The 26691-nt window shown below is 40.4% G+C and overlaps 1 protein-coding gene across 2 annotated transcripts in view; it reads left to right on the plus strand.

The window, feature by feature from the left end:
- The window catches only part of abcc3 (ATP-binding cassette, sub-family C (CFTR/MRP), member 3), a 71456-nt gene extending 45490 nt beyond the window's left edge, over window positions 1–25966 (plus strand). Inside the window, exons 22-31 of one of the 2 annotated variants that reach the window (XM_089121748.1) lie at window positions 185–392; window positions 8308–8621; window positions 12473–12672; window positions 14739–14865; window positions 15991–16092; window positions 16252–16398; window positions 16483–16641; window positions 18118–18284; window positions 19100–19294; window positions 25518–25966. In XM_089121748.1, coding sequence (XP_088977874.1) covers window positions 185–392; window positions 8308–8621; window positions 12473–12672; window positions 14739–14865; window positions 15991–16092; window positions 16252–16398; window positions 16483–16641; window positions 18118–18284; window positions 19100–19294; window positions 25518–25626 — 1728 coding nt within the window. In that variant the 3' untranslated portion in view covers window positions 25627–25966. Of the gene's footprint in view, window positions 1–184; window positions 393–4771; window positions 5083–8307; window positions 8622–12472; window positions 12673–14738; window positions 14866–15990; window positions 16093–16251; window positions 16399–16482; window positions 16642–18117; window positions 18285–19099; window positions 19295–25517 lie in introns of both variants that reach the window. The other variant, XM_089121749.1, reaches the window with a different exon arrangement.
- The last annotated feature ends 725 nt before the right edge of the window (window positions 25967–26691 follow it).

A 26691-nucleotide genomic window follows, 5' to 3' on the forward strand; every position in this document is an offset into this window, starting at 1 on the left:
TTAGTGAATTTTGTGTTTATTAATTTATCTTTTTTGCTAATAAAATACCAAAGCCCCGATATAACATATTTATTTAGTTATTTTGAATGGTAATAAATAACTGACTGACTTTCAGTTTCCAGTCCTCTGATATACTGTATGTACGTTATATATATAGTGTGTGTGTGTGTGTGTGTGTGTTTAGGTGAAGCTGAAGGTGTACTGGGAGTACATGAAGGCTGTGGGCCCTCTCCTCTCGCTCTTCATCTGCTTCCTGTACGGCTGTCAGAGCGCCGCTGCGATCGGAGCCAACTTCTGGCTCAGCGAGTGGACCAACGACGCGCAGCTCAACCGGACGCAGGCGCGCGTGGAGATGAGGGTCGGCGTGTACGCAGCGCTGGGTCTTTCTCAAGGTACGTCATGTGATCAAACACACACGACTGACACAACCCTGCTCACATCTCTGCATTCACATCCTCCCAAACACACACGAGAGATTATAAAGAACGACTCTTTTCTGTTTAATGACAGGCTGCAGTCAACGAGACTGCCAAGCTTCAAAAACAAAAGAAAAAGAATTAGGAAATGCAGTGTATATATACAGGAAATGATGTCATTGGCTCTCGGTACTGTATCAAGATAAAAAAAATAATATTATTTTTTTTTAATTATAAATATAAAATTATATATATATATATATTTATAATCGTGATCAATCGCATCCAAAATAAAAGTTTGTGTTTACATAATATATGTGTGTGTGTGTGTGTATAATTATTTTGTATAAATAAATACACACATATGCATGTGTATGTATTTTTGCATGTATACACTGTATATATATTTATAATCCTATATATAAATAATTTATGTGTATATATATATCTATGTGTGTGTATTTATATATACAAAATAATTATACACAGTACACACACCGATATTATGTAAACACAAACTTTTATTTTGGATGCGATTAATCTTTGCCCAGCACTAATATATTACATTATAGAATGTTAATTTTCTTAATTTCACTTTACCAAGTTCAGGTTTTAAAAAGTCATGTGGTGCAACCACATTCCTATTAATTTGAATGTGCTCATATCCATGTTGTTGTGCGTGCGAGACAGTAGAGAGACTCCGCCCACACTCTCGTCTGATTGGCTGTGACTTTTTATTGAATTTATACATATATATATATATATATATATGAAGAGTTCAGATGCAAAAGCCTCTAAGTGCCATTTGAAATTTTCTTCTAAAATGATAATTTTTATCAAGCTTGTATATTTAAGTTCAGTAATTTCCCTTAAATGGCAATGCAGATTACCTATTAATTGTTATTTAAGTGAAATTACTGAACTTAAATATACAAGCTTGATAAAAATGGTCATTTTAGAAGAAAATTTCAAATGGCATTTAGAGGCTTTTGCATCTGAACTCTTCATATATATATATATATATAATTCTTTGCAAATTAATTTTAAATATTTACACCTATATTTGTCATTGGCCCAATAATTGAGTGCTTTTATGGTGCTTAATTTGTGTTAGATTTATTTCAACTGCACTCGTTTATGTGAGAAACGAAGCTTTTTAAAACATTGATTCAATTGAATCAATTGCTTCGCAAAATGATTCAGTGTCGAATCGCTATTACAGCAAAATAAAAACAAACCAATATGTAATCTATTAAATGCAATTAACAATCATCTAATAGCATAAAGTGTTTTATTAAATCATTGTTTTATGGAGAGCTGGGTTAATCAGATGAGTCATTAAATGTCTACAGATGTATAAAGCTGATCTGAGATGTGTGTGAGCCTCGTTTACTAAAATCGCATGTTCCATCACTTCTACAGTCTGTCTTTATATGGAGAAGATCAGCTTTAACATTTCTCTAAATCTCTTCTTTTCTTTGAGAATATTGACCACTAACCACATCTCGTTATTATAGGAGTGTGTCGTTAAATGTCCTCAGATGTGTAACTCACAGCGGTGCATGGGTTCACAGAACACTGACACACTCATGAGTCTTCGTTGACTGATACCGTAAGATCTCATTATATGGAGAAGAGCAGCATTAACACTCCTCAAAATCTCTCCTTTTCCTTGAGAAACGAGCGAGTGTGTGTGTTCTCCTGCTCCCTCTGGTTCCCCCTGTAGGTGTGTGTGTGTGTGTAGTGACACTCTCCCCCTCCTCTGGCGCCCCCTGTAGGTGTGTGTGTGTGTGTGTGTGTAGTGACGCTCTCCTCCTCCTCTGGCGCCCCCTGTAGGTGTGTGTGTGTGTGTGTGTGTAGTGACGCTCTCCTCCTCCTCTGGCGCCCCCTGTAGGTGTGTGTGTGTGTAACTTTTCTGCACAAGATACGTTTGATACTTTTTCTCTATGTCTAAATGTTCACTCCCCGGAAGTCTAACTTACATTTTACAATGCAGGGACTGTAACTAGAGATATGCGAGTTATAAATACAGTAATCATTACTTTATTTAGGCAGAAAAGGTTCATTTCCAAGCTCATTAATGTTAACGTTAGCGGTCCTCCACTGACGATAGTGGCGTTAGCTAGCTTTGTGGTTAGCTGGTCTATGATGAGCCATAATTTAGCAATAGATGACATCATACTGCAAATTGTAAAACATACATTTTCAATATAACAGGCCAAGGAGAGATGATTGAAGCGTGTTTCGTCCGTTTTTATTTTATTTTTTAAATATTAATTTATCGGCCATTATAACTGCCGATATCGATATTATGGAAAATGCCTAATATCGGCCGATAATATCAGTCTGGCTCTAGTGTGTGTGTGTAGTGACGCTGTCCCCCTCCTCTGGCGCCCCCTGTAGGTGTGTGTGTGTGTGTGTAGTGACGCTCTCCCCTCCTCTGGCGCCCCCTGTAGGTGTGTGTGTGTAGTGACGCTCTCCCCTCCTCTGGCGCCCCCTGTAGGTGTGTGTGTGTAGTGACGCTCTCCCCTCCTCTGGCGCCCCCTGTAGGTGTGTGTGTGTAGTGACACTCTCCCCCTCCTCTGGCGCCCCCTGTAGGTGTGTGTGTGTAGTGACGCTCTCCCCCTCCTCTGGCGCCCCCTGTAGGTGTGTGTGTGTAGTGACGCTGTCCCCCTCCTCTGGCGCCCCCTGTAGGTGTGTGTGTGTGTGTGTAGTGACGCTCTCCCCTCCTCTGGCGCCCCCTGTAGGTGTGTGTGTGTAGTGACGCTCTCCCCTCCTCTGGCGCCCCCTGTAGGTGTGTGTGTGTAGTCCCGCTCTCCACCTCTGGCGCCCCCTGTAGGTGTGTGTGTGTAGTGACGCTCTCCCCCTCCTCTGGCGCCCCCTGTAGGTGTGTGTGTGTGTGTGTGTGTAGTGACGCTCTCCTCCTCCTCTGGCGCCCCCTGTAGGTGTGTGTGTGTGTAACTTTTCTGCACAAGATACGTTTGATACTTTTTCTCTATGTCTAAATGTTCACTCCCCGGAAGTCTAACTTACATTTTACAATGCAGGGACTGTAACTAGAGATATGCTAGTTATAAATACAGTAATCATTACTTTATTTAGTAAAAGTTCATTTCCAAGAAAAAGTTCAGAAAAAGTTCATTTCCAAGCTCATTAATGTTAACGTTAGCGGTCTTCCACTGATGATAGTGGCATTAGCTAGCTTTGTGCTTAGCTAGTCTATGATGAGCCATAATTTAGCAATAGATGACATCATACTGCAAATTGTAAAACATACATTTTCAATATAACAGGCCAAGGAGAGATGATTGAAGCGTGTTTCGTCCGTTTTTATTTTATTTTTTAAATATTAATTTATCGGCCATTATAACTGCCGATATCGATATTATGGAAAATGCCTAATATCGGCCGATATATCGGTCTGGCTCTAGTGTGTGTGTGTAGTGACGCTGTCCCCCTCCTCTGGCGCCCCCTGTAGGTGTGTGTGTGTAGTGACGCTCTCCTCCTCTGGCGCCCCCTGTAGGTGTGTGTGTGTAGTGACGCTCTCCTCCTCTGGCGCCCCCTGTAGGTGTGTGTGTGTGTGTGTAGTGACGCTGTCCCCCTCCTCTGGCGCCCCCTGTAGGTGTGTGTGTGTAGTGACGCTCTCCTCCTCTGGCGCCCCCTGTAGGTGTGTGTGTGTAGTGACGCTCTCCTCCTCTGGCGCCCCCTGTAGGTGTGTGTGTGTAGTGACGCTCTCCTCCTCTGGCGCCCCCTGTAGGTGTGTGTGTGTGTGTGTAGTGACGCTGTCCCCCTCCTCTGGCGCCCCCTGTAGGTGTGTGTGTGTAGTGACGCTGTCCCCCTCCTCTGGCGCCCCCTGTAGGTGTGTGTGTGTAGTGACACTGTCCCCCTCCTCTGGCGCCCCCTGTAGGTGTGTGTGTGTGTGTAGTGACGCTCTCCTCCTCTGGCGCCCCCTGTAGGTGTGTGTGTGTGTGTAGTGACGCTGTCCCCCTCCTCTGGCGCCCCCTGTAGGTGTGTGTGTGTAGTGACGCTGTCCCCCTCCTCTGGCGCCCCCTGTAGGTGTGTGTGTGTAGTGACACTCTCCCCCTCCTCTGGCGCCCCCTGTAGGTGTGTGTGTGTAGTGACACTGTCCCCCTCCTCTGGCGCCCCCTGTAGGTGTGTGTGTGTGTGTGTAGTCCCGCTCTCCCCCTCCTCTGGCGCCCCCTGTAGGTGTGTGTGTGTAGTGACGCTCTCCTCCTCTGGCGCCCCCTGTAGGTGTGTGTGTGTAGTGACGCTCTCCCCCTCCTCTGGCGCCCCCTGTAGGTGTGTGTGTGTGTGTGTAGTGACGCTGTCCCCCTCCTCTGGTCTCTCTAACACAGGCGTGCTGGTCATGTTTTCCTCCTTTACTCTGGCTCTGGGGAAAATCCAGGGCTCCCGCAAGCTTCACCAGGCCCTGCTGGACAACAAGTTTCACACGCCACAGTCTTTCTTTGACACCACTCCCATAGGCCGGATCATCAACCGCTTCTCCAAGGACATTTACGTGATCGACGAGGTCCTCCCCTCCACAGTGCTCATGTTCCTGGGCACCTTCTTTGCCTCCGTGTCCACCATGATTGTTATCATTTGCAGCACCCCCATATTCGCTCTGGTCATTGGCCCTCTGGCCTTGATTTACTTCTTTGTTCAGGTATTTTCTCCCATTTATTGCAGATTCCGGACGAGTCCGGGAGGTCCTTAACATTTCACTTCTCCTGAGCATGTGCAAAGACGTCCGGACCTCATCTCATTTATTTCTCTCCTGTTTTGCATGAGCCTACATGGCTTCGTTCAGACCGCCCGCAAAATCAGACTTTTTTTCAATGTGCATTTAGTAAAGCAAGACTCGATATCTTCAGTCATTTTAGCTTGATTGAAGAATGTTTGGATATTTGTCCTGGAGGACAAGACAGCACATGTTTTGCAGTGTATGCATTAAATATTGTGTGTGAGTCAAACACTCGCTCCTGAACATCAGATTTTCTCGCGGTGTGAGCGAAGCCTTGTCTTGTGCGACTGCTCACTTCCTGTTTCTCCTGCTCACTTCCTGTTTCTCTCTAACACTCATTCACAAGCACAAACCATCACGCACACACACACAGGGACTGTCGTGGTTTATGTGTAAATCCTGCTTTTCTTTTAGCGCTGATGATGATGGTGATTATTGAACTTCTTTCCAGTTATTTTGAGTTATTAAATGGTGCATCTGTGCTTTAGTCGAGTTATTGACCAGTTATTATCTATAGTTCTCAAATGAGATTTTTCGTTGCTCTGAAACAGATGTTTATCTTGATATCCCAGTATAATCTCAGGTCTTTGTGTGAACAGTCTCCGCTTTCAAATTCTGTCAGTTTCATAGCAAAGCTCAAGCGATAAAAGTGTGTTTGTGGGTCTTTAATGTGTGTGACAGATGAACCGATCATCTCTTCACTACTAGTTACAGCAGCAAATAAACACAGTGAACATCAGAAGGAATGATGAAGATACAGAACAACTTTCCCTCATGATCAGTTTCCATTCATCAGTGACAATAATGTCAAAACAAGCCATTCGATGACCATAAACGCGATACAGAAATAACTGTAGACAGAAGAGATTTGTTTTTTTACTTGAGAAAAAATCGACGTACTGTACCTGATAAATATATCCAAATGAATCGGAAGTGAATCGAAATCAATGAGTGAATTGAATCGAAGTACATGTTCATGAATCGAAATCAAAAGTGAATCAGAAAATTAAAAACGGAATGGAATCGAATCACATGATCGAAATCGAAAGTGAATCGAATCTCAAACTTGTGAATCAAAATCGGAATTGAATCAAATCACAAGCTTGTGAATCAAAATCGGAATTGAATCAAATCACAACCTTGTGAATCGAATCGAATGAAATCACAAGCTTGTAAATCAAATTCAAAAGTGAATCAAAATCGGAATTGAATCAGATCACAAGCTTGTGAATCGAATCAAATAAAATCACAAGCTTTTGAATCGAATTGGAATTGAATCAAATCACAAGCTTGTGAATCAAAATCGGAATTGAAAAAAATCACAAGCTTGTGAATCAAAATCAGACTTGAATAAAATCAGAAGCTTGTGAATCGAATTCAAATGTGAATCAAAATCGGAATGGAGTCAAATTTCAAACGTGTGATTCAAATTCGGAATTGAATCAAATCACAAGCTTGTGAATCAAAATGAGAAATGAATCGAATCTCAAACTCGTGAATCAAAATCGGAATTGATTCAAATCGCAAACTTGTGAATCAAAATCGGAATCAAATAAAATCAGAAGCTTGTGAATCGAATCGAATAAAATCACAACCTTGCAAATCAAATAAAACAAAATCACAAGCTTGTGAATCGAATTTGAAAGTGAATGAAGTCTCAAACTTGTGAATCAAAATCGGAATTGAATCGAATCGCAAACTTGTGAATCAAAATCGGAATCGAATAAAATTACAAGCTTGTGAATCGAATGAAATGAAATCACAAGCTTGTGAATCAAAATCGGAAGTGAATCGAATCGCAAACTTGTGAATCAAAATGAGAAATGAATCAAATCTCAAACTCGTGAATCAAAATCAGAATTGATTCAAATCGCAGACTTGCGAATCAAAATCGGAATCAAATAAAATCAGAAGCTTGTGAATCGAATCGAATAAAATCACAACCTTGCAAATCAAATAAAACAAAAGCACAAGCTTGTGAATCGAATTTGAAAGTGAATGAAGTCTCAAACTTGTGAATCAAAATCGGAATTGAATCGAATCGCAAACTTGTGAATCAAAATCGGAATCGAATAAAATTACAAGCTTGTGAATCGAATCAAATGAAATCACAAGCTTGTGAATCAAAATCGGAAGTGAATCGAATCTCAAACTCGTGAATCAAAATCGGAATTGATTCAAATCGCAAACTTGTGAATCAAAATCAGAATCAAATAAAATCAGAAGCTTGTGAATCGAATCGAAAACCTTGCAAATCAATTAAAACAAAATCACAAGCTTGTGAATCGAATTTGAAAGTGAATCAAGTCTCAAACCTGTGAATCAAAATCGGAATTGAATCAAATCGTAAACTTGTGAATCAAAATCGGAATCGAATAAAATCACAAGCTTGTGAATCGAATCAAATGAAATCACAAGCTTGTGAATCAAAATCGGAAGTGAATCGAATCGCTAACTTGAGAATCAAAATCGGAATCGAATCAAATCACAAGCTTGTGAATCAAAATCGGAAGTGAATCGAATCTCAAACTCGTGAATCAAAATCGGAATTGACTCAAATCGCAAACTTGTGAATCAAAATCGGAATCAAATAAAATCAGAAGCTTGTGAATCGAATCGAATAAAATCACAACCTTGCAAATCAAATAAAACAAAATCACAAGCTTGTGAATCGAATTTGAAAGTGAATCAAGTCTCAAGCTTGTGAATCAAAATCGGAAGTGAATCGAATCGCAAACTCGTGAATCAAAATCGGAATTGACTCAAATCGCAAACTTGTGAATCAAAATCGGAATCAAATAAAATCAGAAGCTTGTGAATCGAATCGAATAAAATCACAACCTTGCAAATCAAATAAAACTAAATCACAAGCTTGTGAATCGAATTTGAAAGTGAATCAAGTCTCAAGCTTGTGAATCAAAATCGGAAGTGAATCGAATCGCAAACGTGTGAATCAAAATCGGAATCGAATCAAATCACAAGCTTGTGATTCAACATCGGAAGTGAATCAAAAGTGAACTGTAAGGTAATGGTGAAAGTGGTGTTTCCAGCCCTATAGCCTGTCTGACGAGCCAGTCTGCATCAGACGAGCGAGGGCTAAACCCGACTAACCCTCCTCTTCCTCGTTGTGTGTGTCGTTGTGCGCAGGTGTGCTGATTCTGGCCAACGCTTTACTGTGCCGGGCGTACAGCACACTGAAGGCGGCCCGCCACACACACCAGCACATGCTCCAGGCCATCCTGAGCGCGCCACAGGCCTTTTTCGAGGCCACCCCCTCAGGCCGGGTCCTGAACCGCTTCAGCAAAGACGTGGACACTATAGACTCGCTCATTCCAGACAATATTGATATCTGGATGCGCACTTTCTGGTACACAGTAAATGTGCTGCTCGTTTGCTCTGTCCTCACCCCTATGTTCCTCATAGTCATAGTGCCGTTAATGCTGTTCTATTGGTGGGTCCAGGTAAATAGGAACAAGTCTGCTAACTCATTAATACAGCATGCTAACATGTGTTGATGTTCTGTTCTAGCTGCATTATTATCACTGTCGTAGTGTTGTAGTCTTTACACCGTGTGGTTTGGTCACTGGGTTTTGGTGCGGTCAGGGAGTCGAGACTCTGGCGAACGAACGGAGAGACTCGACTCACTGAACTGATGCTGTTCTTTACCCAAACGCACCGTTACAGGACACCGACCTTCTGTTTTATAGTCAATTGAGTAAAAGTTATAATAATAATAATTCATTTTTGCAATAATGTATTCAATTATATTCTACTACTACTACTGCTAATAATAATATTAATGATAATTCATTTTTCAATAACGTATTTAATTATAAACTACTACAACTGCTAATAATAATTTAATTTATTAATGTCATAATTATATCATTTAAATATCATTCTATTATTATTATTGACAACAGCAGCAACAAAAACAATAGTGGTAATAAATTATTGCAATAATTTATTAAATAATATATTACTGCTACTACTAATAATAGTATTAATACTTTGAATTATTTGTATTATATAATTTAATGAATTACTGCAAGACAATAATAATAATACACTATCGCAATCATTTGTTAAATTATATAATACTACTACTTGTAATAATAATAATAATATTTTATATTATTTAATACATTATGAGTATTATGATGATGATCATTAGTTTTGCGATCATTTATTATTATTTTTATAATTTAATACATTAATTTATTATATTATTTTTATAAAGTTCATGTTCAAGTATACTACTACTAATAATGATAATAATTATTATGATGATTTAAATTGTTATAACAAAAAAATAATAGAATATTGCAATCATTTATTAAATGATGACTACTTATAATAATTATAATTATTATAATTTAATAAAGTATTAAAATAAATTATTACTGTTAATAATAGTATTTTTGCTTAATAATATCTGTGATAATAGTGGTAGTAATAATAACAGTAATGACGATAATAATAATAATTATTATATGTGCATTATTGCAATAACGTATTATTATTAATTATATGAATGTGCTGGTATGCTGTATATCCGCCTGTATGGATATACAACGTAATGAAAAGTGTAAGAAATAAAGATGGGTAAAGAACAGCGCTTTACAGTAGAGTTACAGTAGAAGATGAAGTTTTGCTGTGTGAATGTCATCATTTCTAATGCAAGCGCGCGTAACAAACTGTGATTCAAGTGGACTTTTAACTCATAGCTGGCATGTAGTTATTTTAATGGGAGAGCATTTGTAAAATAATAATCCATATAAGAAGTGTGTTTGGTGGTGAGCTATCTACTAATATTTAGACTATTAACAATGTAGTGTTAAGTTCTTGTGGTTACACTTTACCTGAAGCGGTGTGCATACCTTCATAACCCGGACAGGACACATGAGGGTTTATGCATGTTTATGGCATTAAGTGTCATTCGCTCAATTATGACATTTTTAATGCAAATATAACATTGTTTGAGATGTTGTTGTTATGACACCTTGACATTACTAAGACAAAACAAGCTGTCATAAACATTGAAATTAGAAATTAAGGTTTTTGATGAAACTTTCCTGCATTTTCTCCATATAATGGACGTCAATGGGGTCCAAACGGTTCAAGGTCCAAAAGACAGTTTCAGTGCAAACTACAAACTGTTCAAAGGCCTTTAAACGACACCAGACGATGAATAAGGGTCTTATCAAGCGAAACGATCGCTCATTTAATAAATAAATAACAAAGTTTAAGTTTTATAAGCTCAAATGCTCGCCTTGCTCTGTTCTGTGATGCGCGTGCGTGACTCTCCTGTTCAAATTCGTTTATCAAAATGAACGAATCTTTTTCCGAGTCAACTCGTTTATTTAGTTTCGTTGAATGAACCAAATGACTCAGTAAAAGATTTGTTCATTTTGATAAACGAGTTCGAACAGGAGAGTCACACAGAACATAGCGAGCGTTTGAGCTTATAAAACTTAAACTGTAAAACTTAAAAATTAAACTTATAAAACTTAAAGTTAAACTTAAACTGTTATTTATTTATTAAATGAGCGATCGTTTCGCTTGATAAGACCCTTATTCATCGTCTGGAATCGTTTAAAGCCCTTTGAAGCGGCACTGAAACTGTCTTTTGGACCTTGAACCGTTTGGACCCCATTGAAGTCCATTATATGGAGAAAATCCTGGAATGTTTTCATCAAAAACCTTAATTTCTTTTCGACTGAAGAAAGAAAGACATGGACATCTTGGATGACACGGGGGCGAGTAAATTATCAGCAATGTTTTTTGAAAAGTGAACTACTCCTTTATGTTTGATAATCTGCTATGTCATGTTTATGACAGGTTGTTTTGTCTTAGTAATGTAAAGTTGTGATGACAAAGACACTGACAGGTTATGATGTATTAGTTTATGTCAAGTTGTCAAAACAATGTCATAATTGAGTGAATGACACAGTCCAGTGTAACTGATCTTCTTGAGCAGTTCAGATGCTGCTGTAATTACCAGTAGTGGAAAGAAAAACAGCATTAGGGTTTGTAACACTGTTTGATATTGATAATGGTGTTCGATATGTTTATGGGTCTGTCTTAATTCGGTCTGGTATGTGATTCTCTCGACTCATCGGTGCTAAACCCTCAATCTCTCATTGCATAATTGCATCTGTGTAACTCTTCTTCTTTGCATGGCACGAACTGGCTTTCTGAAGCGCTCTGTGTTTTCTGAGCCAATCTCTTGTCGCATGCAGCCGAAATATCACATGATTCTTACAGATTGTCATTATATTCAGAAATGCACAAAACCAAACCAAACACTACAACATTATGATAGTGTTTGATCCCATTTCTATTTGATCCCTTAATGTCAATGGTTTTTATACTATATATATATATCAATAAGAGTTTTGCATTCTGAAATATTGTTTGATTAAAAGTGGTGAGGATTCTAGAAACTAAATGAACTAAATTAAAGATTGGACGTGTTATGCGGTTTGTCTCAATAAAGGAATGTGTGGATTAACTAGAATCACGTACAGTTTATTATAGTTTGCAATATTTGATATTCAGAAGATTGTATTCAGACTTAATTGATCAGTAAAATATATTTATAATGTTACAAATGATTATATGTTAAATTAATGCTGTTCGTTTGAACTTTCTATTCATCAAAGAATCCTGAAAAATTAAAATGGATCACGGTTTTCAACATTAATAATAATCATAAATGTTTGTTGATCATCAGATCCTCATATTAGAGTGATTTCTGAAGGATCATGTGACACTGAAGACTGGAGTAATGATGCTTTGATCACAGGAATAAATTACACTTTACTGTATATTCACATAGAAAACTGATGATTTACAGTATAATAATATTTCACTTTTTTTTACTGTATTTTTGATCAAATAAATGAAGCTTTGGTGAGCAGAAGAGACTCTTTCAGAAACATAAAAAATCTCACCGACCCCAAAATCTTTAACAATGCATGTCACTGTATTGTGCATAAGATTTTTTTTGTAAAGAAAACATATAAAATTATGATATAGAAGCTCATGAATTATATAAAATGTATCTTGATCAGGCATTTTCTCTTATTATAAATAGTCTCTTAGTTAATGCTAAACTGACCAAACATTCCTAGAGTTCAGACAAACCTGCAATATTATCTTGTTAATTTTAAACATAAAATAAAAGCAAAAATATCCGAGTAAAAATGACGAGTGTGTTTCCTGAATCCTCACTCATTCATACCTGTGTAAATATGTCTAAATATCCCTGCTGTAGTTTGTGTGTGTAAAACATGTTTTTCCTCCGTAGAGGTTTTATGTGGCCACGTCTCGTCAGCTTAAGAGGCTGGAGTCTGTCAGTAGGTCTCCTATATATTCTCATTTCTCGGAGACCATCACGGGCACGAGCGTGATCCGCGCGTACGGGCGCCACGGCGCCTTCGTTCTCATGAGCGATATGAAAGTGGATGAGAACCAAAAGAGTTACTATCCTGGTATCGTCTCCAACAGGTTGGTTCGGTCTCGCTCACACTCGCTCGGATGCATGCAGATTTTACAATCGCGACTTCAATTATTTAACAATTGCAACTTTATAACACGCAATTCTGACTTTATATCTCGCAATTCTGACTTTATATCTCGCAATTCTGACTTTATATCTCGCAATTCTGACTTTATATCTCGCAATTCTGACTTTATATCTCGCAATTCTGACTTTATATCACGCAATTCTGACTTTATATCTCGCAATTCTGACTTTATATCTCGCAATTCTGACTTTATATCACGCAATTCTGACTTTATATCATGCAATTCTGACTTTATATCACGTAATTCTGACTTTTTATCCCGCAATTCTGACTTTATATCTCGTAATTCTGACTTTATATCACGTAATTCTGACTTTATATCTCGCAATTCTGACTTTATATCACGCAATTCTGACTTTATATCACGCAATTCTGACTTTATATCACGTAATTCTGACTTTATATCACGTAATTCTGACTTTTTATCCCGCAATTCTGACTTTATATCTCGTAATTCTGACTTTATATCTCGCAATTCTGACTTTATATCTCGTAATTCTGACTTTATATCTCGTAATTCTGACTTTATATCCCGCAATTCTGACTTTATATCTCGTACTTCTGACTTTATATCTCGTAATTCTGACTTTATATCTCGTAATTCTGACTTTATATCACGCAATTCTGACTTTATATCACGCAATTCTGACTTTATATCACGTAATTCTGAATTTATATCTCGCAATTCTGACTTTATATCACGTAATTCTGACTTTATATCTCGTAATTCTGACTTTATATCTTGCAATTCTGACTTTATAACACGCAATTCTGACTTTATATCTCGTAATTCTGACTTTATATCTCGTAATTCTGACTTTATATCTCGTAATTCTGACTATATCTCGCAATTCTGACTTTATATCTCGTAATTCTGACTTTATATCTCGTAATTCTGACTTTATATCTTGCAATTCTGACTTTATATCTCGTAATTCTGACTTTATATCTCGTAATTCTGACTTTATATCTCGCAATTCTGACTTTATATCTCGCAATTCTGACTTTATATCTCACAATTCTGACTTTATATCTCGTAATTCTGACTTTATATCTCGCAATTCTGACTTTATATCTCACAATTCTGACTTTATATCTCACAATTCTGACTTTATATCACACAATTCTGACTTTATAACACAATTCTGACTTTATAACACAATTCTGACTTTATAACACACAATTCTGACTTTATATCACACAATTCTGATTTTATAACAATTCTGACTTGATTTCTTGCAATTCTTACTTCATAACAATTGCGACTATATAACAATTGCGACTTTATCTCATGCAATTCTGACTTTATATCTCGTAATTCTGACTTTATATCTTGCAATTCTGACTTTATAACACGCAATTCTGACTTTATATCTCGTAATTCTGACTTTATATCTCGCAATTCTGACTTTATAACACACAATTCTGACTTTATAACACACAATTCTGACTTTATAACACGCAATTCTGACTTTATATCTCGTAATTCTGACTTTATATCTCGTAATTCTGACTATATCTCGCAATTCTGACTTTATATCTCGTAATTCTGACTATATCTCGCAATTCTGACTTTATATCTCGTAATTCTGACTTTATATCTCGTAATTCTGACTTTATATCTCGTAATTCTGACTTTATATCTCGCAATTCTGACTTTATATCTCGCAATTCTGACTTTATATCTCACAATTCTGACTTTATATCTCACAATTCTGACTTTATATCTCACAATTCTGACTTTATATCACACAATTCTGACTTTATAACACACAATTCTGATTTTATAACAATTCTGACTTGATTTCTTGCAATTCTTACTTCATAACAATTGCGACTATATAACAATTGCGACTTTATCTCATGCAATTCTGACTTTATAAGTCTTTCGTATGCATGCAGATTTTCCCAGCGTCTTCCATTTTGTGGGAAATGTCTCTGGAATGTCGCTCAGTCGTAACAGTGTTGTGTTTGGGTGCGAAACAGGTGGTTGGGGGTTCGGATCGAGTTTATCGGGAACTGTATTGTGTTGTTTGCTGCTCTGTTCGCTGCGGTCGGGAAAGATAAACTGAGTCCTGGTCTGGTGGGTCTGTCAGTGTCCTACGCTCTACAGGTACAGTCACACTCATTATGCATTATAACCACCAGTCATGTGTAATAGTTCATGTTATAGTGTTCATCTGTAGCTCTAACATTAGTGTATTCATACTGTTTATCATGCAAGACATTTCCTTTTCATTTTAACTACATCTCATGATGCATTTACTATGGAAGCTTGTTTCCGCCAGAGAATAAAACATTTTAAAAGAGAATTGCAACTTTATAACACAATTGCGACTTTATATCACACAATTCTGACTTTATATCTCACAATTCTGACTTTATATCACACAATTCTGACTTTATATCTCACAATTCTGACTTTATATCACACAATTCTGACTTTATTTCACGCAATTCTCACTTTATTTCACGCAAATTCTGACTTTATAACACAGTTGACACTTTATATCACACAATCCTGACTTTATATCTCACAATTCTGACTTTTTATCACCCAATTCTGACTTTATAAATGCAATTGTGAGAAAAAAAAGTCTGAATTGTGAGATATAAAGTCGCAATGACCTTTTTTATTTTTTATTCTGTGGCGGAAACAATCTTCCATAATTTACACAAATAACATAAGACTTAAATACGTAGAAGAAATATTTAAGCAATAAACAATAAATATTTATTGTTTAATGTTTTTAAAAGAAATCTCTTATTAAAAACAGTAAAATCAGGAATATTGTGAAATATTGTACAATTTTATATCACATGATCCTTCAGAAATCATTCTAATATGATGATTTGCTGCTCAATTATTAATAATGGTTCTTCTAATTAATATTATAATCAATGTTGAAAACAGTGGAAACTGATAAATTTAAAAAAAAAAAATTAATTATGTGCAAAATTCAAAAGTTCTTTTGTTACATTATAAATGTCTTTAATTTCACTTTTGAAATTAAAATTACACCTCACTATATATTCACATAGAAAACTGATGATTTTACATTACGATAATATTTCACAATTTTTACTGTATTTTTGATCAAATAAATGCAACTTTTAACTGTATACATTTAGCTTTTTATATCGTTTTATACAACAATATTTGCAGTATGCAATGCCACATTTAAGATTAGACAACAGCGGAGCAGGGGAGAAAAACACTTTCTACTGTATACTGTAGGTCACGATGTCCCTTAACTGGATGGTGAGGATGACCTCTGACCTTGAGAGCAACATAGTAGCGGTGGAAAGAGTGAAGGAGTATTCAGAAACACCGACTGAGGTACAGGACGACAAACACACGCTCGTTGATTGATTTGTACATTTGGTCCTCAAGTATCGCTAAAGCTGCCCACACACACTCACACACACGCATGTATGATTTCACTGAGGTCATGTTTGCACAGTTGAGCTGATTTAAACTGGCCTTGGGTGTCCACAGGCTCCATGGGTCGTGCAGGACAAGCGCCCGCCGCCGGACTGGCCGCCCGAGGGAAACGTGGAGTTCGTGGATTACAGCGTGAGATATCGAGAAGGACTGGACCTGGTGCTGAAGAACGTCTCTCTGAAGGTCAAGGGAGGAGAGAAGGTCAGGAGCCTCGTAATGCCGTTTCTGGCAGGTTTTCCGCCGCACCTTTAAGCACAGTGGCTAACGTCCTGTCCACCTCGGCAGATCGGCATCGTGGGAAGGACGGGAGCCGGGAAGTCGTCGATGACTCTGTGTTTGTTTCGTCTGCTGGAAGCGGCGGGCGGAGAGATCGTGATCGACGAGGTGAAGATCTCAGAGATCGGCCTTCATGACCTGCGATCCAAACTCACCATCATCCCTCAGGTCTGGTGCCAGCGCATCTGTTTTCATTTAAGCGCAGCTGTTTATTGCGATATTCATGATGGGTCAGCAGAAAAAGCTCATTTCCCCATTCAGAGCCATAAAGCAGTGGATTGTGCTGGCGGTGGATGAAGCCAGTGCTGATAATGAGCCTGCGCTGCTAATGGCCTGCTCGTTTGTGTCCAGATTATTAACGTTGCGCTTTTCTCCTGTTGTTTGTTTTCTCGGCTTTCTCTAGTAAAACCTGTTCTTAACCTCATTTCACCTTTTGATACTGAAACGCTGCCGTGGGACTTCATGTTTTGTGCTCAGCAGAGCGGCGTTCAGCGTTCACAACTCAAACATGAAGCAAATTCAGATTCAAAAATGAAAAGCAATGAATCTTCACAGGAATAGAAATTTTAATAGAATAAATATTTTTTATGTTTACTTGTGTATATAAAATATTTTTCGTTTTTTTAGTAATAATAAATATGTATATATATATATATATATATATATATATATATATATATATATATATATATTATTACTAAAAAAACGAAAAATATTTTATATATATGTGTGTACCTATATATATATATGTGTGTGTGTGTGTGTGTGTGTGTGTGTGTTTATATATATTATTAAAATTGTAATAATATAATTTTTATTAGATCTTTTATGTATATATATATATATATAAATATATATATGGGCTGTGCAAAAATTAATTGCGATTAATCGCATCCAAAATAAAAGTCTGTGTTTACATAATATATTTGTGTGTGCTGTATATAATTATTTTGCATATATAAATACCTATGCATGCATGTATATATTTAAGAATTATTTGCGCTTAAATTCTGTATATATATATATATAACTACATAATCTATATTATATAAATATAATATTTTATATATGAATAACACATTTTCTTAAATATATACATGCATGTGTGTGTATTTATATATACAAAATAATTACAGCACACACAAATATATTATGTAAACACAGACTTTTATTTTGGCTGCGATTAATCGCAATAAATTTTTGCACAGCCTTAATATATATGTATATGTATAATTTATTGCATGATACATTGTGAAAAAAAATTTAAATCCTTACTGTTTAATTTAAAAAATTTGTATAATATGTGTATGCATATATATATATACTCATATAATTATTTTATATTATTTTATATGCTTGTAGTATTTAATTTTAATGAATAATTTATCATTTATGTCAGCAAGTTAAAAAAAAATTACTTTGGTGACATGAAAAACAAAGCACTAAAAAAACATATATATATATATACTCACATTTATGATGAACAAATGTTGTCTCTCTCTCTCACACACACACTCTGCTCACTCCTAGCTTTGAGTCCTGCCAGTCACATCATGCGGATGATTTAGTCTCGCTGTGATTATGAGTGTGTGTGTGTGTGTGTGCTGTGACTAACTCCGCTGCGTGATTGACATGTGTTTGCAGGAGCCGGTTCTCTTCTCTGGGACTCTGCGGATGAACCTTGACCCCTTTGATAAATACAGTGATGAGGAACTGTGGAAAGCTCTGGAACAGTCTCATCTGAAGAAGTTTGTGAGCAGTCAGGCTTTAAAGCTGGACCTGGAGTGCTCTGAGGGAGGAGAGAACCTCAGGTACTGCACTCATTACATCATCACCACAACATTCTGCAATCAAATAATCGTCATTCAGTGGGAAAAATATAACACTTTATATCAAAGTACTATATTAGGAGGACTATGTACTTACATTGAAATTAATAACTTCATACAATGGACTTATTGTGTACATACACGTTTTTACATTGTACTTCGTCATCTAGCCCTGGTTCACTCACATTTCTGTTCTATATTCAGGTGAAACTGGAAAAATTAAAATATTGTGAAATTATAACAAATAAAGGCTTGAAATATCTCACTTTGCATGTAATGAGTCTATATAATATATTAGTTTCAGCTTTTAAGTGGAATTACTGAAATAAACGAACTTTTGCACCATATTTTAATTGTTTGAGATTTACCTGTACACTAACAGGCAAAAGTCTGGAAAAATTCAGATTTGTTTCAGTCGTGCTGCTGCTTCATATTTCTGTGAAAACTGTGTCGCATTTCATTTTTCAGGATTCTTTGATGAATAGAATAGAATTAATTTGAAATAGAATCTTTTGTAACATTAAAAATGTCACTTTTTTCAAAGGTGGTCAAACGTATTATTATCTTTTAAATCTTACTTACTGCGATCTGTATGAATGGTAGTGTATCATGCTTTCCACACAGATATGTTTTCAACACTGATATAATAATCATAAATGTGTCGTGATCATCATATTAGAGTGATTTGTGAAGGATCATTATATTAAAAATGATGAATTATTCTGAACGTTTGTCTGTAACGTGTTGCATTATGAGCATGTACAGTATATACAGTGTGTGTGTGTGTGTGTGTGCAGTGTGGGTCAGAGGCAGCTGGTGTGTTTGGCTCGAGCTCTGCTGAGGAAGACGAGGATCCTGGTTCTAGATGAAGCAACAGCCGCTGTGGATCTGGAGACGGACGACCTGATCCAGTCCACCATCCGCACACAGTTCGAGGACTGCACCGTGTTCACCATCGCCCACAGACTCAACACCATCATGGACTACACCAGGTACACACACACCATAATATAGTTTATATAAACAATCAAGCAGTTGAGATTTGCTCTATATAGCTTTATATATATATGTATTTTTTGCGTGAGTGCACTGTGTGTAAGATGATAAATTTGGATATAAAATATATCCATCTTTTTTTTTATATATATATATATATATATCAATATCATATATATATAATATATACAGTATATGATATTGATATAATTCTATTTTGTGCTGATATAAACACTCACACAGCTGAGATTTGCTGTACAGTAAAAATCACTTTACATGAACACTACGAGTATGAGATATTAATAACATTAATACAGTGTCTGACGAGAATGAAACGGCTGAGATGTGAATGATCAACACATGTGATGCAGTGCAGGAGTGATGATGCTCTTCCTCTTCTCATCCTCTTTTTCTCCTTCTCTTCTCCTTCCGCTCTTCTCCTCTTCCTCTTCTTCTCATCCTCTTTTTCTCCTTCCCTTCTCCCTTTCTCCTCTTTCTCTCCTTCTCCTCTTCTTTTCCTCTTCCTCTTCTCTTCTTCTTCCTCTTCTCCTCTCCTCCTCCTCCTCCTCCTCCTCCTCTTCTCCTCTTCTTCTTTTCCTCTTTCTCTTCTCTTCTTCCTCTTCTCTTCTCCTTCTCTTCTCCTCTTCTCCTCTTCCTCTCCTTCTGCTCCTCTTTTCCTCTTCCTCTTCTCTTCTTCTTCCTCTTCTCCTCTCCTCCTCTCCTCCTCCTCCTCTTCTTCTTTTCCTCTTTCTCTTCTCTTCTTCCTCTTCTCCTCCTCCTCCTCTTCTCCTCTTCCTCTTCTCCTCTTCTCCCCCTCTTCTCCTCTTCCTCTTCTCTTCTTCTTCCTCTTCTCCTCTCCTCCTCCTCCTCTTCTCCTCCTCTTCCTCTTCTCCTCCTCTTCCTCTTCTCCTCTTCTCCTCCTCCTCTTCTTCTCCTCCTTCTCTTCTCCTCTTCCTGTTCTCCTCCTCTTCTCCTCCTCTCCTCCTCTTCCTCTTCTCCTCCTCTCCTCCTCCTCCTCCTCCTCTTCTCCTCCTCTTCTCCTCTTCCTCTTCTCCTCCTCTTCCTCTTCTCCTCCTCCTCTTCTCCTCTTCCTCTTCTCCTCCTCCTCTTCTCCTCTTCCTCTTCTCCTCCTCTCCTCCTCCTCCTCCTCCTCCTCTTCTCCTCCTCTTCTCCTCTTCCTCTTCTCCTCCTCTTCCTCTTCTCCTCCTCCTCTTCTCCTCTTCCTCTTCTCCTCCTCCTCTTCTCCTCCTCTTCTCCTCTTCCTCTTCTCCTCCTCCTCCTCTTCCTCCTCTCCTCCTCCTCTTCCTCCTCTCCTCCTCCTCTTCTTCCTCTTTTCCTCCTCCTCTTCTCCTTCTCTTCTCCTCTTCCTCTTCTCCTCCTCTTTCTCTTCTCCTCTTTCTCTTCTCCTCCTCCTCCTCTTCCTCTTCTCCTCCTCTTCCTCCTCTCCTCCTCTTCCTCTTCTCCTCCTCTTCCTCCTCTCCTCCTCCTCTTCTCCTCTTCCTCTTCTCCTCCTCTTCTCCTCCTCTCCTCCTCTTCCTCTTCTCCTCCTCTTCCTCCTCTCCTCCTCCTCCTCTTCTCCTCCTCTTCTCCTCTTCCTCTTCTCCTCCTCTTCCTCTTCTCCTCCTCCTCTTCTCCTCTTCCTCTTCTCCTCCTCCTCTTCTCCTCCTCTTCTCCTCTTCCTCTTCTCCTCCTCCTCCTCTTCTTCCTCTTCTCCTCTTCCTCTTCTCCTCCTCCTCTTCTCCTCTTCCTCTTCTCCTCCTCCTCCTCGTCCTCCTCTCCTCTTCCTCTTCTCCTCCTCTTCCTCTTCTCCTCCTCCTCTTCTCCTCTTCCTCTTCTCCTCCTCCTCTTCTCCTCCTCTTCTCCTCTTCCTCTTCTCCTCCTCCTCCTCTTCCTCCTCTCCTCCTCCTCTTCCTCCTCTCCTCCTCCTCTTCTTCCTCTTTTCCTCCTCCTCTTTCTCTTCTCCTCTTCCTCTTCTCCTCCTCTTTCTCTTCTCCTCTTTCTCTTCTCCTCCTCCTCCTCTTCCTCTTCTCCTCCTCTTCCTCCTCTCCTCCTCTTCCTCTTCTCCTCCTCTTCCTCCTCTCCTCCTCCTCTTCTCCTCTTCCTCTTCTCCTCCTCTTCTCCTCCTCTCCTCCTCTTCCTCTTCTCCTCCTCTTCCTCCTCTCCTCCTCCTCCTCCTCTTCTCCTCCTCTTCTCCTCTTCCTCTTCTCCTCCTCTTCCTCTTCTCCTCCTCCTCTTCTCCTCTTCCTCTTCTCCTCCTCCTCTTCTCCTCCTCTTCTCCTCTTCCTCTTCTCCTCCTCCTCCTCTTCTTCCTCTTCTCCTCTTCCTCTTCTCCTCCTCCTCTTCTCCTCTTCCTCTTCTCCTCCTCCTCCTCGTCCTCCTCTCCTCCTCCTCTTCTCCTCCTCTCCTCTTCCTCTTCTTCCTCTTCTTCCTCCTCTCCTCCTCTTCTCTTCCTCCTCTTCTCCTCCTCTTCTCCTCTTCCTCTTCTCCTCCTCCTCCTCTTCTTCCTCTTCTCCTCTTCCTCTTCTCCTCCTCCTCTTCTCCTCTTCCTCTTCTCCTCCTCCTCCTCGTCCTCCTCTCCTCCTCCTCTTCTCCTCCTCTTCCTCCTCTCCTCCTCCTCTTCTTCCTCTTTTCCTCCTCCTCTTTCTCTTCTCCTCTTCCTCTTCTCCTCCTCTTTCTCTTCTCCTCTTTCTCTTCTCCTCCTCTCCTCCTCTTCCTCTCCTCCTCCTCTTCTTCCTCTTTTCCTCCTCCTCTTCTCCTTCTCTTCTCCTCTTCCTCTTCTCCTCCTCTTTCTCTTCTCCTCCTCTTCTCCTCCTCTCCTCCTCCTCCTCCTCCTCTTCCTCTTCTCCTCCTCTTCCTCCTCTCCTCCTCCTCTTCTTCCTCTTCTCCTCCTCCTCCTCTTCTCCTCCTCTTCTCCTCTTCCTCTTCTCCTCCTCTTTCTCTTCTCCTCCTCCTCCTCTCCTCCTCCTCCTCCTCCTCCTCTTCCTCTTCTCCTCCTCTTCCTCCTCTCCTCCTCCTCTTCTTCCTCTTCTCCTCCTCCTCCTCTTCTCCTCCTCTTCTCCTCTTCCTCTTCTCCTCCTCTTTCTCTTCTCCTCCTCTTCTCCTCCTCTCCTCCTCCTCCTCCTCTTCTCCTCCTCCTCTTCTCCTCCTCCTCTCCTCCTCTTCCTCTTCTCCTCCTCCTCCTCGTCCTCCTCTTCCTCTTCCTCTTCTCCTCCTCTTCCTCCTCTCCTCCTCCTCTTCTCCTCTTCCTCTTCTCCTCCTCTTCCTCTTCTCCTCCTCCTCTTCTCCTCTTCCTCTTCTCCTCCTCCTCTTCTCCTCTTTCTCTTCTCCTCCTCTCCTCCTCCTCCTCCTCCTCCTCTTCTCCTCCTCTTCTCCTCTTCCTCTTCTCCTCCTCTTCCTCTTCTCCTCCTCCTCTTCTCCTCTTCCTCTTCTCCTCCTCCTCTTCTCCTCCTCTTCTCCTCTTCCTCTTCTCCTCCTCCTCCTCTTCCTCCTCTCCTCCTCCTCTTCCTCCTCTCCTCCTCCTCTTCTTCCTCTTTTCCTCCTCCTCTTCTCCTTCTCTTCTCCTCTTCCTCTTCTCCTCCTCTTTCTCTTCTCCTCCTCCTCCTCTCCTCCTCCTCCTCCTCCTCTTCCTCCTCTCCTCCTCCTCTTCTCCTCCTCTTCCTCCTCTCCTCCTCCTCTTCTTCCTCTTCTCCTCCTCCTCCTCTTCTCCTCCTCTTCTCCTCTTCCTCTTCTCCTCCTCTTTCTCTTCTCCTCCTCCTCCTCTCCTCCTCCTCCTCCTCCTCCTCTTCCTCTTCTCCTCCTCTTCCTCCTCTCCTCCTCCTCTTCTTCCTCTTCTCCTCCTCCTCCTCTTCTCCTCCTCTTCTCCTCTTCCTCTTCTCCTCCTCTTTCTCTTCTCCTCCTCTTCTCCTCCTCTCCTCCTCCTCCTCCTCTTCTCCTCCTCCTCTTCTCCTCCTCCTCTCCTCCTCTTCCTCTTCTCCTCCTCCTCCTCGTCCTCCTCTTCCTCTTCCTCTTCTCCTCCTCTTCCTCCTCTCCTCCTCCTCTTCTCCTCTTCCTCTTCTCCTCCTCTTCCTCTTCTCCTCCTCCTCTTCTCCTCTTCCTCTTCTCCTCCTCCTCTTCTCCTCTTTCTCTTCTCCTCCTCTCCTCCTCCTCCTCCTCCTCCTCTTCTCCTCCTCTTCTCCTCTTCCTCTTCTCCTCCTCTTCCTCTTCTCCTCCTCCTCTTCTCCTCTTCCTCTTCTCCTCCTCCTCTTCTCCTCCTCCTCTTCTCCTCCTCCTCTCCTCCTCTTCCTCTTCTCCTCCTCCTCCTCGTCCTCCTCTTCCTCTTCCTCTTCTCCTCCTCTTCCTCCTCTCCTCCTCCTCTTCTCCTCTTCCTCTTCTCCTCCTCTTCCTCTTCTCCTCCTCCTCTTCTCCTCTTCCTCTTCTCCTCCTCCTCTTCTCCTCTTCCTCTTCTCCTCCTCTCCTCCTCCTCCTCCTCCTCCTCTTCTCCTCCTCTTCTCCTCTTCCTCTTCTCCTCCTCTTCCTCTTCTCCTCCTCCTCTTCTCCTCTTCCTCTTCTCCTCCTCCTCTTCTCCTCCTCTTCTCCTCTTCCTCTTCTCCTCCTCCTCCTCTTCCTCCTCTCCTCCTCCTCTTCCTCCTCTCCTCCTCCTCTTCTTCCTCTTTTCCTCCTCCTCTTCTCCTTCTCTTCTCCTCTTCCTCTTCTCCTCCTCTTTCTCTTCTCCTCTTTCTCTTCTCCTCCTCCTCCTCTTCCTCTTCTCCTCCTCTTCCTCCTCTCCTCCTCTTCCTCTTCTCCTCCTCTTCCTCCTCTCCTCCTCCTCTTCTCCTCTTCCTCTTCTCCTCCTCTTCTCCTCCTCTCCTCCTCTTCCTCTTCTCCTCCTCCTCTTCTCCTCTTCCTCTTCTCCTCCTCCTCTTCTCCTCCTCTTCTCCTCTTCCTCTTCTCCTCCTCCTCCTCTTCCTCCTCTCCTCCTCCTCTTCCTCCTCTCCTCCTCCTCTTCTTCCTCTTTTCCTCCTCCTCTTCTCCTTCTCTTCTCCTCTTCCTCTTCTCCTCCTCTTTCTCTTCTCCTCTTTCTCTTCTCCTCCTCCTCCTCTTCCTCTTCTCCTCCTCTTCCTCCTCTCCTCCTCTTCCTCTTCTCCTCCTCTTCCTCCTCTCCTCCTCCTCTTCTCCTCTTCCTCTTCTCCTCCTCTTCTCCTCCTCTCCTCCTCTTCCTCTTCTCCTCCTCTTCCTCCTCTCCTCCTCCTCCTCCTCTTCTCCTCCTCTTCTCCTCTTCCTCTTCTCCTCCTCTTCCTCTTCTCCTCCTCCTCTTCTCCTCTTCCTCTTCTCCTCCTCCTCTTCTCCTCCTCTTCTCCTCTTCCTCTTCTCCTCCTCCTCCTCTTCTTCCTCTTCTCCTCTTCCTCTTCTCCTCCTCCTCTTCTCCTCTTCCTCTTCTCCTCCTCCTCCTCGTCCTCCTCTCCTCCTCCTCTTCTCCTCCTCTCCTCTTCCTCTTCTTCCTCTTCTTCCTCCTCTCCTCCTCTTCTCTTCCTCCTCTTCTCCTCCTCTTCTCCTCTTCCTCTTCTCCTCCTCCTCCTCTTCTTCCTCTTCTCCTCTTCCTCTTCTCCTCCTCCTCTTCTCCTCTTCCTCTTCTCCTCCTCCTCCTCGTCCTCCTCTCCTCCTCCTCTTCTCCTCCTCTTCCTCCTCTCCTCCTCCTCTTCTCCTCTTTTCCTCCTCCTCTTTCTCTTCTCCTCTTCCTCTTCTCCTCCTCTTTCTCTTCTCCTCTTTCTCTTCTCCTCCTCTCCTCCTCTTCCTCTCCTCCTCCTCTTCTTCCTCTTTTCCTCCTCCTCTTCTCCTTCTCTTCTCCTCTTCCTCTTCTCCTCCTCTTTCTCTTCTCCTCCTCCTCCTCTCCTCCTCCTCCTCCTCCTCTTCCTCTTCTCCTCCTCTTCCTCCTCTCCTCCTCCTCTTCTTCCTCTTCTCCTCCTCCTCCTCTTCTCCTCCTCTTCTCCTCTTCCTCTTCTCCTCCTCTTTCTCTTCTCCTCCTCCTCCTCTCCTCCTCCTCCTCCTCCTCCTCTTCCTCTTCTCCTCCTCTTCCTCCTCTCCTCCTCCTCTTCTTCCTCTTCTCCTCCTCCTCCTCTTCTCCTCCTCTTCTCCTCTTCCTCTTCTCCTCCTCTTTCTCTTCTCCTCCTCTTCTCCTCCTCTCCTCCTCCTCCTCCTCTTCTCCTCCTCCTCTTCTCCTCCTCCTCTCCTCCTCTTCCTCAGAGTGCTTGTCCTGGATAAGGGTCAGATCGCAGAGTTCGACACGCCATCCGCTCTCATCGGGCAGAAAGGAATATTCTTCGGCATGGCTAAAGATGCCGGTCTGGTGTGAGGCGTCGTGTAACACACACCGCTGTGCCTTGGCTCACTCTCACACACTGAATGTGTGCATGCAGGATCTGTGTTTGTTTTATACATGAATTATGTTTTCTATAACTACAGTGCCACTGTTCCTGAATCAGTCGCTGTCAGGATGAAGCAGGCTATTTTTGTACTGTATTATTTAAGTCACTTTCTGAAGATATTCATAGGGAAGATTTACTGCTCAGTTACATGTGTGTGTGTGTGTGTATGTGTGTGTGTGATTCCTTTTGTAAACCAAATCTGTAAAAACTTGAATTCTGTTACCAGAATTGGAGCATTGTTGCATTTATTAAAAAATTTATACTGTTTCTATCTGCATTTCATATTTCATTTTCAAAAGCTTCTTTGGTTTAATTTAGCCAGCTAAATTAGAATAATAATAATAATATTGTTGCATTTATTTAAAAAGTAATACTTTCTCTATGTGTATTTCCACTTCAATAAAACAAAATATATTGTCATTAAAATAAGCTAAATTAACTACAGATTTTGTAGATTTAAACTATCTAAAAATAAAGTGACATTTTAATGTTAAAAGGTGTTCTAATCATAAAGTTGAAATGAAAAATTACAGTCAATAGTGTATCAAATAAAGCATTTTTTTAAATAATAATGGCAACACTTCACAATAAGGTTCATTATTTAATGTATTAACTAACACAAACTAATGTATGCTTACAGATATGAAAACCCTAAATTCTAAATCAGAATATTGTGAAAAGGTTTTCATAAGCTATAAGTCATAATCATCAACATTATAACAAATAAAGGCTTGAAATATCTCACTTTGCATGTAATGAGTCTATATAATATATTAGTTTCACCTTTTAAGTTGAATTACTGACATAAATGAACTTTTGCACCATATTCTAATGTTTCCAGTTTCACCTGTGTGTGTGTGTGTGTGTGTGTAGTGTAGTGTCGGATGTGTCCACTAGAGGACGTGCCGCTCATGAACACTTCTGACGCTCACGCTGCCTTTCCTTTCCTTCAATTGAGCCAAAACATGAACTAATGCTGTTCAGAAGTTAAT

This window comes from Pimephales promelas, chromosome 17 (genome assembly GCF_988280905.1).
Source record: "Pimephales promelas chromosome 17, fPimPro1.hap1.1, whole genome shotgun sequence".
NCBI lineage: Eukaryota > Metazoa > Chordata > Actinopteri > Cypriniformes > Leuciscidae > Pimephales > Pimephales promelas.